Raw genomic sequence first — 9,839 nt, forward strand, 5'->3', positions numbered from 1 at the left:
AAACCCGTTAATCATTAAATAAAATTAAAGTTACATTAAAAAATAAATTTAATTGAAAAAAAATTTTACATACATTACATTACATTTACAATTTCATAAGAGTATTTCAAAGAAGAGGTTTAATTTGAGTATTTTAAGGATGGTACTTATTTTGGAGGTTCCTCGGTATCGACAACTTCGTCGTCAACCTGCAAAAAAATTTTAGTTTACGATTACCTTTAGCTCTGTTATCTTATATTGAAAGTAATGAGAACATTAAATATATTTGTATGAGTGGTACAAAACCTAATAATATCAGATATTCATTCAACAAAATACGGTCATTGTACTAAAATTAGGTAACTGCTACGATGGACTATAAATTAATCAATTTATACTTATATTGTTATTAAGAAAAACTAATTTCATAAAAAAATACTAAATTACTCGATGTAATAGTGTATTATTCTACCAAATCAATTTTAAAGTTACATAAGTTTGAAAAGATTATAGTTGTGTTGCTCTCAAAAGGGAAGACGCCCGTCTTTTCTTTGGAGCGGCGGCTTCTATTCTTTTTCTTTCAAGCTCCACTTCATCCGCTATATTATAAACATCTCTGGGAGCAACCTAGATGTAATTAAGTTATGCATAGAAAGAGTTTAAGAATATCTAATCTATGGTTTTGAATACCGTATTCTCTATGAATAAATACAAATATGGCTGTCCGTCTGTCAAATTGCAAGTCTCAGTCAATGACCGTGACGCGGCGTCATTAAATTTCCATCGATAGCATTTTGCATTGACTGACACTATTGACATAAACGGTTTCATTTTAGAAATAGGCCATTTCATTTCGTGTAAATTTAATAACGCAGGGTCCGCTGTGACAGAATAAAACTTAATATGAGACGCAACAGGGACTTTGATAATAATCACCATCAGCCTTCTCCCGGTGGACCTCTAATGACTAATCATCTCCGAGTAAGTATAAAATATTATAGGTCAATAACAGAAAACGTACGCCAGCCTTCATTGTGCCTTTTATAATAAATTCCTTAAATATGTCGCATATTCCCTTAATTCACTTATAACCTTATCTATATAACGGCATAAGTGTATACTTGTATGATCTTTTTAATTTATTGTTTCAAGTATACTCATACTGTATAATTGAAAAACCATTATTACGAAGTCAACTGATCGTCTTCATCAATATTTAATTTTGATTAGTAAGATTTAGGTATTTACATAAAACCGTTTTAAACACCTTTAATGTAAAATTCAACAAACGTTTTTTATTACGAAATTTTAATGTTCAAGCTTTAAGTTAACTTTTTATAGATTTCTAGTTTTAGGGGAAAAAGGTTTGTTTTTGATTTAAAAGTAGCGTTTCCTGGGGTTCAAGCTTGCTGCATACAAAAAAAATCATTAAATATAATTCAGTGGTGTTACCGTAAAAGCGTAATAGTCGGTTACTTTCATATTTACAATATAAGTATACAAACATTTTGACCATCATGGAAAATGTTACTAGAATGTCAATTATATCTTATGTAGAATGGTGATAAATATTATTTGATATATCAAAATGTACTGTAAGTAATACTGAGTACTGTATGTAATTTAAGTGTTATAGCAATAACACTAAAATTAACCACAAACAAAATGTAATAACAAAAAATGTAGACAAATATCAATTTTACTACATATTGATGTAATACTTCAGTGATTTTTGGGTAAGGTATATATACCTTACCCAAAAATCATATAATATTATATAATATCACTTATTTATAAATTTCATCACAGACAACAACTGCTGATGGTTTTGCATAGGATTAATAAACAAAGGACGACTATTAGAAATACTTTGAAATAACTTGAAGTAAATTTTAAAAGCCATGAAATATTAATTGAAATACTCATGTTACTTGCTTCTTTACGTTTTATATGTGTCTTAATTTTTTTTCTCATTAATCATCCCTAAGTAATCTCTTCAGGATAAAGTGTACCTTTCATACTTAGTTCTCCTTTAACATTTAATTTGCATTTATTTTTTTTCTGTTATGTATAAGTGTTAAATTAACCAAAACACAATTGAATTAATATGGAATCTCATACTTATCATAAGGCTGTAATTATATTACAATTTCAAGCCTAGAAATGTATTTATTTCTTTTAATAAAATATTGCTAAACATTTTAAAGGACTTGGACATTGAATTGGAGTTATTAAAACGTAAACGAGAGATAATTCAACAAGAACAAGAAATGCTAAGCAGATTCTCATCAAAGGTAGGTTTATAGCTATTTATAATTTCAAAGTATTTGCTATCTTACCCTTTAAAAAGTATATAAAATTATTAACTTATAAATTACTAATAAAAGTCCTTTTATTGATGCAAAAATAATAAAAACAGTCAAAAAGTTCTTTGAAAAATCTAATGTATTTACAATGTGAAGATTTTATAATTAACTCATATGTTTGTTACTTTCGCTTTTTATAATGCTTTGTACTTTAGTAATGATTCTAACTGAAATAACATATCTTTAAACAATCAGTAAAGTTCGATTTTTATTGACATTATTTTCAGCATGTTATAATATTTCTTAAAGTTCCCATTAATATAATCTTGTCCCAAGATGATATGTTTTTATTTTATATTTAGGCCTACCTATATAAGGTTAATGCCATGAATGTTATGTTATTTAATTTTAATTTCTATACTTTATAAATTAACTAAAATATAACCTTCCGTTATATTTCCACGATTTGTAATGTCACCATCACAAATCATTGCCAAGAATATGATGTTTTATGATGCTTATTTTACTTTCATGTATTATAAGTCCATCAAAAAAATATCATAAATTCCATGACAGTGGCTTGATGGAGGCATAATAGTTGATTAATCATTTATACCTACAATAAAATACCATCTGTTATATAATTTGAATTTCTAATTAAATTTCAGAGGCAGTATGATTACGAGCATCGCTCTAACACATACGATCGACAAGAATCCAATAATCGTCAGTTCAATACCAATAACTTTCCCAATAGATATGATGGTCCTAGCAATTCTGGTAATTTTACCAGGCCCCAAGGAGTTAAACGCCAAACACCTAATCAATATTGGCAACCCCCCACTGCTCCCAAACGTTTCACAGCTCCACAAAAAATTAACCCTTGGCAGAATTCGCACCCCCGTCAAGAAACGGGATTTCCTATCCGAAAAACCTTTCCGTCTCAAACTGGTAATGGTAATATCGGTGGGTCAATCAGACCCCTTATGAGCATTCGGCCAGGCATAAGCCAAAGAATTCAAAACAAAAGTCAGGTTCCACGTAAAGATTTCAAACCGTCTAAGGTAACTAAGCCTAAACCTCATCAAGCTCCTAACAAACTTTCTGCTCATGCTGTTGCGGAAACTAAGAAATTAGTTTCCCAAGTAGATACCGCTGATAAGAAAGTTGATTCTGATCAGATCTTGCGTGTTGATAAAACACCTACGGTTCAGATGAAGGGTCGTCTCGAGTTAGCCTTAGGCACTATCATGAAAGAGATTAAGAACGAACATTGCGCTAACCCAAAGGACATTGAGCATTTCCAATCCCCATTTATACAGCGTCTGTTAAAACATGCCATTCGAACACGTATAAGGAGTGTCATGATAGATCAGGTTGTTGGCAACTTTAGTGACATTGTTACTAAATACCGCAAGAAATTCCCGAAGGAAACTGATCTTGAATTAGTACAAATAGCCAAAGACGCCCAAAGTTTAAGCTCAAAGTCAATCGGTGTTGCACAGCTTATAGAATCAGGTGATATAATTAAATCTCTTCCAGTTATATTTCATTATAATTTATTCAAAAGTTTAAATTAATGTTTAAACTTTTGTCAATAAATTACTTGTTGATTGATTAATATCAGTCATAAACATGCTGTCTGCTATGGTATCGTAATCGATATGTAAAATCGTTTAATTTTATATCTTTATAAAGTAATAAAACTAAAGGATTTTTAAGCTTAGAATGCTATAGCATTTTATTGGCATAGAAAATAGACTTAAGATGAGAAAAATAGATTTTAGACTTGAAAGTTTTCGTTTCATGTGAAAAAGTTATTTTGTCATACAAATAATATTATTTATATTGGCGAACTAATGTATTTCACAAATTAAAAATAATATATAAAATATTTAAAAAAAAAATGAAACATCTTTATTTTGATTATACAATGTCGCTTGTAACAATCACTCTTATAATTACAATTTGTTAGTAATTTGCTACGACAGTTTAATTTAACATATAATTCTTTCAGACGATCCCCAAGATTTTTACAATAAAAATATGTTGAAAGCACTCTACATCAAATTTGAAGAAATATTTGAGAATGTAAGCCACAAAGTTTTACTCTTCTTAATATTTGTAGTATTGTTTCTTTAAAATTAAATATTAAACTTATTGTAAGTGCAAATAAATGACAAATGAATTAGTTGTAGAAGGTAAAATTCTGATCTGTTGATTTTCTTGCAGCTGGAAAAGTTATACCAAAATAAAGGTAAAGATTTAGATGAATATATTAAAAATATGCCTGAACCAAAAAAGGTAGACAAAGATAAAGCACAGAACCAAAGTACTGAACATATCAATCCTGGCAAAGAAAAAATTAATTTGGAAAATCTTATCGGAGAAGGAGACACAGTCAAAGTAATAAATGAGAGATTAGAGAAAGTCAAGATGTATAGAGAGTTCATGGATGAACTTATTGAACAAAGACTGCCCAAAATCTTACCAAAATTCAAAGATGTTTGTATTATAAATATATAATAATTATAATATTATATGTATGTCAATTTGATAATAATATAAAAATCATTTAAACTTTCAGGCACTTCTATCCATTATTCTCACCGACAAAGAGTTTTTGGTCACAAAATCAATGATAATGTCACAATTGAAGAAAAAGCTGAACAGAAGCTTTGATAAAGATATTGATGTGGAATTTACTAGCTCATCACCGAATACGACTGCGACATCTTCACCCGAAGCTGCAGTTAAAAAATCTATGAATACTTCTGAAACCTCTACAGATTCTTCTGTAGAAAAATTATCGGATACTAAAGCTTTACCAACAGATAACTCCACTGACGCAGGGAAACCTTTAGTTTCACCCCCACACTCATCACCTATTAAATCACCTACAAATGCAACACCACAAGCCATAGCAAATAATACTACTGAGTCTGCTAACGCGTCTACGGAACAAGCTAATCCTAAAACACCTCCAAAGTCAGATGATTTACATTATGTTAAGGTAATATAATTGCTTTCTGTAACAAATATAATGCTAAATAGTTTTTAATGATGAAAATTTTATAAGAAATCTAGATAAGCAACTTTTTGAATCATTTTAATATTATCTTTCGTAATTACTGATGCAATACAATTATTTACAGCTGATCAGTCGCCCAAATTTGCCAGCCAGAGCTGTAATATATGATTTCTTGAAGCAATTTAAACCAGCGTCAATCAAGAAACACAAAAGTATCAACAATCTTTTGGTAATAGGATTCACTAATAAGGAGGACTATGATAAAATACTTGAAGTTAATGAATCTGTTGTTGGTGAGACACTAATAATTTATATTGCTACTTTAGTAAATCGTTTACCTATTTCATTTTAAAATTACATGTTGACAATTATTTTTCAGGCAATGCTACAATCTTAATAAAAGCCAGTGAACAGGTAACCAAAACAAAGCAATCTACACCATCACAAGAGGAAGGCGACGAAAGTGTTTCAAAGTCTGCTAGCAATTCTTTGTTAGATGACAGTCTGCTTGGTTCAGATCTCGAAACTCAGATAACAGATTTATTGACATCTATCAGGAAAGCTAATGAATCAGATGATGGTTCTGATGCAAATAAAAGTGGTGATAAAATTGATGCAACGGGAAAAATAGAGAAAACACAAGCCAATGTTAAATCTACAACTGAGAACACCAATACTGCTGAAACTAACGAAAGTGCTGACGCAGCTAAAGCTGAAGAAAAGCTTGATACGGCTAAGGCTAATGAAACAATCAAAGTTGAGAATAATGAAGAAAAAACAAGTGAGGATGCAGTAGTATCTGAAACAGCTGAGGAGAAGAAAAAGGAACAAAATACAACACCAATAACCGACACCAAAGTTATTACAACCCCAGTGGAAGACAAAAACCAAAAAGAACTAGAAAAGATTACTGAACTCAGTGAGGAGCAAAAGAATAATACTGAAATCAGCGGGTTGCCAGAGAAAGCAGATGGTGATAAGATGAAAGATACTTTAAAGGAATCTGGAAGAGCCACTCCTACTAGGAGCTCCTCACGCATAGCAAGTTCTACCCCAAGTACCATTAGAACCAGGAGGGCTAGCCGACTTGCACAAAATAATTAAAATGCTCGTCTTTATTTTTATTTAACATGAGATTAATGTTTGATTAATTTATTAAAATCAGAGATAATCTAAATCTTTTTAATATCTCTGAAACTAAATGAAATTATTGGAATACCTTAGTCATGTTTCCTTTTTTTAAAGACGTGATTAAATAAAATTAATTTGGTAAAAATTTCGACATTAAAAACTTATTTTAAGTTAAATTAAGATGAATAAAATATTCCCATTTTAATGATGTTTAATTTTAAAATACATGCTGTATTTCCCGTACATACAGATAATCTCCCATTATATGATTCAAACGAGTTAAATAAATTAAAATTTCTGTAATACTAAAAAAATACTATTATCACTTTACGTGTATAACGAAACAATAAATCTTAGATTTACGTATTTCGTGCGATTTGCTAACAAGCTACATTTTGCACTTCTAAAAGTAAGTAGTGAAAATATCTTTATTTTATAAAATACCATACATAATACTCTAAAATTCTGATTATAGTTTCGTCCACGTTGAAAACGCCAGTTTCGCAAACGGCAAATCTATAGAGAATATCATAGTCTATTCAAAATTCGCCACTGATATCGTAGCAATTTGCTGTCAAATGTTTATTCGGATTTTCTCCTATTATGGTTGGAATAGATTATACAAATATTTTTGATTAAGAGTTCGTTATTTATTACACAACACTTTCCCTCTGAACTACGTACATCGCTTTTAATTTTAGTTTCAAAGTTCCGATAACTTACGACATAACGCTATCTTTTCGTGAATTATGTCGCGTCACTTAAATATCAAAGTTGTTTGTTTTGCCTAATTCCTCTTGTTTTCGGGAGAATCTCCAATAATATTAAAATTATATTTACGTTCGATAATGTACACGATACGATTGCGCGGTATTCCCGCGCAAGGCTTTGAACAAGTCCGCTAGACGGCATATTATACAAACATTACATTTCAACAATACCTAACTTTGCGGCGTGACAAAGCCTATGGACAATTTGCGATCACTTACTTTATGAAAATATTTTAATTTAATTTGTATGATACGGCTATGGTATAATTTGAAGATAAAAATCAGTAAGAGAAAGTCTAGTAAAGATGAGTAGAGAGATCCTCAGAGAGATGAACTCCCTACGGTTCTACCTGCGAGAACGCATTGTTGAAATTAAGATTAAATGCTGAGAGTACAGAGTCACCATAGGTATCAAACCTATCGCAAGCAACTGGGGACGATGCAGATATGGTGTCTACATTGATCTCTTTTAAATAAGGGAGCGTAAACTAATTTGGAAATAAAAAGATCGCCTTCAGGCGGCATTTAATTGAAAGATGAATGAAATTGTCTTTCTCACACAAGATGTACATCACGAACAGAAGTTTTATGAGTTCGTCCAAAATGTTACATCTACTTATACGTATGTATAGCTGTACTAATAAATACGCCGTCGTACGTTAATCACTAGAATCATGGATTCAGGCAAGCAAGCAGCAAGCAAGGGTAATCGTGTGTTCAATTCTTTGATGTTTTGGAAATCAAATTGAATTAGAAAACTCGGGTTCTCAAGTTTTCCGATTCGCTTCGTATTCGATTTCAATAAAACAACCTTGTGTAATGATGATGAGATGAATGGGTAGACAGGAGTGCACGAGGCCCCATCAACAAATTGTCCTATAATTTAGTGTGTAATCAGCTAGAATTAGCCCCATAAAACTAATTAAAACTTGTGATAAATAATTAAATTGTTTAATATGCAAAGTTAACGCTGAGATATGTTTAAATTCGATTTATTTACGCGCAAGAAAATTACTAATATTAAAAAGCACCTTTTTCAAATGAAGCCAAGTAAAGGGAATAAAAATAATAACGTTGACTTACCATAAGTTGATTTATATAATATTCGTAAGTAATAGTATCTGTTACTGGATCTAACGCTGTTTGCATCATTTCATCGAACTCCTCCTGTATAAATTACTCAAATATGTAACAGCATAAAATTACGTGAATTAAATCAAAGAAATGAAAGAAAATAAATCACATTTTATATGTCAAAACAATATAGTTATATTTTATTTCAATAATCATATCACTTAAAACTAAAACTCAAACTGTAGATAGTGCTTTATATTATTCTTTGGAATATTTTAATTGAAATAATGATTAACCTGGGTAAAAGGTTCTCCTTCCTCGAGCATGAGCTGTGCAAATTTCTCCTTAGTAAGGAAACCACGTTGCTCTTTATCAAAATAACGAAATGCTGCGAGTAACATTTCTGCACTAGCTGGATAAAATCTAAAAAATGTAATAAATAAATAACTGTTGGACAACATCACATACATTACTCGGATCCCAATGTAAGTAGCTAAAGCACTTGTGTTATGGAAAATTGGAAAATCAGAAGCAACGACGGTACCACAAATACTCAGACCCAAGACGTAGAAAACTATTGAACTCTTTCTATATCGACTCGGCCGGGAATCTAACACTGGACCTCGGAGTGGCGTGCCCGCGAAAATCGTACACACTACTCGACCATGGAGGTCGTCAAAACTATGAATAACTTTATGAAGTCTCGAAAATCGAAAAAATCAGTGGATATTTGAGTTTATCATACTAAATAAAATCATTTTATTTTAATGATAAAGCGGAATATTTTTATCTAATTATTTATTAAAGGTAACCCTGTAAAATAAATATCAGGCATGCTGCTTGATATTCATTTTACTAAGAAAAAATAGTTAAAATCTGTAAAAAGCTTAATTAAAGGTTAATACTCCGCCTCCACTGGTGATAGATAGATTCAAAGGTGAAATGCAGTAATAGCATTCTTGCACCTATTCCACCCGATTATAGAGTAACTATTTTTAATTCTGATTTGTATATTTTATAGGACTGAAGATAAGAATTTATTAGTAATATGAATCAAACCTATGTTCTGTCATGGCCTTGCACATATATGGAAGAAAGTTCACAAGTGGAATATTTCCAGTAGCTTCTTTATTTTCCGTTGCAAGGATAACTTCCTGTATTTCAGCTTCTGTAGGGCAACAACCTACAATCGTATTCAAAAAAAAATTACATTTATAATTTAAAAAAAAAATAGATATTTTAACGATTTTTGTAGTTACTTGTAATTTAATCTCTTACAACTCACCTAAAGAGCGCAGGATTGTTCCAATTTCTCTAACATCAACTACTTGCTTGCCTGAATGATCGAATACTTCAAAAGCTTCTATTATCTTTTTTTCTAAGTCATTATTAGGTTGAACTGAAAGTAAATTAAAGCTCACAATTATTATGAATGATAGTGTTTAACCTGTACATATTTATACTATAATTTTTAATACTTTTTGGTTCTTCTTTTCTAGCCATTATAATTATAAAATGAGATTCAAAATAATATCAAATGTAAAAAAT

At 30.6% G+C, this 9,839-nt stretch overlaps 2 protein-coding genes across 3 annotated transcripts; one reads left to right on the forward strand and one right to left on the reverse strand.

Moving 5' to 3' along the window:
• Positions 1-93: 93 nt before the first annotated feature.
• LOC124540704 (dynein regulatory complex protein 8) lies at positions 94-9,835 on the reverse strand. Of its 2 annotated transcripts, none has more exons than XM_047118380.1 (6): positions 9,770-9,835; positions 9,577-9,690; positions 9,351-9,474; positions 8,588-8,714; positions 8,301-8,384; positions 94-188 (listed from the first exon to the last, which is right to left on the reverse strand). In XM_047118380.1, the coding sequence occupies exons 1-6, from the start codon at positions 9,792-9,794 to the stop codon at positions 147-149; spliced, it is 516 nt and encodes a 171-aa protein (XP_046974336.1). In that variant the 5' UTR covers positions 9,795-9,835; the 3' UTR covers positions 94-146. The 2 variants fall into 2 exon arrangements, with proteins under 2 accessions (XP_046974336.1, XP_046974338.1); XM_047118382.1 differs by lacking the exon at positions 94-188 and adding an exon at positions 456-606.
• LOC124540703 lies at positions 693-6,652 on the forward strand. The gene is made up of 8 exons (XM_047118379.1): positions 693-960; positions 2,187-2,273; positions 2,954-3,803; positions 4,303-4,376; positions 4,518-4,790; positions 4,873-5,298; positions 5,441-5,609; positions 5,696-6,652. The coding sequence occupies exons 1-8, from the start codon at positions 883-885 to the stop codon at positions 6,418-6,420; spliced, it is 2,682 nt and encodes an 893-aa protein (XP_046974335.1). The 5' UTR covers positions 693-882; the 3' UTR covers positions 6,421-6,652.
• Positions 9,836-9,839: the final 4 nt, after the last annotated feature.

Source organism: Vanessa cardui, chromosome 26 (genome assembly GCF_905220365.1).
Source record: "Vanessa cardui chromosome 26, ilVanCard2.1, whole genome shotgun sequence".
NCBI lineage: Eukaryota > Metazoa > Arthropoda > Insecta > Lepidoptera > Nymphalidae > Vanessa > Vanessa cardui.

Bases quoted from the DNA above. Each gene is read 5' to 3' on its own strand.
- LOC124540703 (XM_047118379.1), top strand. From the start codon at position 883: ATGAGACGCAACAGGGACTTTGATAATAATCACCATCAGCCTTCTCCC. The intron at 2,274-2,953 runs GTAGGTTTATAG...ATTAAATTTCAG, and splicing joins TAAGCAGATTCTCATCAAAG to AGGCAGTATGATTACGAGCA. The intron at 4,791-4,872 runs GTTTGTATTATA...TTAAACTTTCAG, and splicing joins TCTTACCAAAATTCAAAGAT to GCACTTCTATCCATTATTCT.
- LOC124540704 (XM_047118382.1), bottom strand. From the start codon at position 9,794: ATGGCTAGAAAAGAAGAACCAAAAA. The intron at 9,691-9,769 runs GTATTAAAAATT...ATTTACTTTCAG, and splicing joins TAGAAAAGAAGAACCAAAAA to TTCAACCTAATAATGACTTA. The intron at 8,715-9,350 runs GTTTGATTCATA...TACATTTTTTAG, and splicing joins AAGGCCATGACAGAACATAG to ATTTTATCCAGCTAGTGCAG.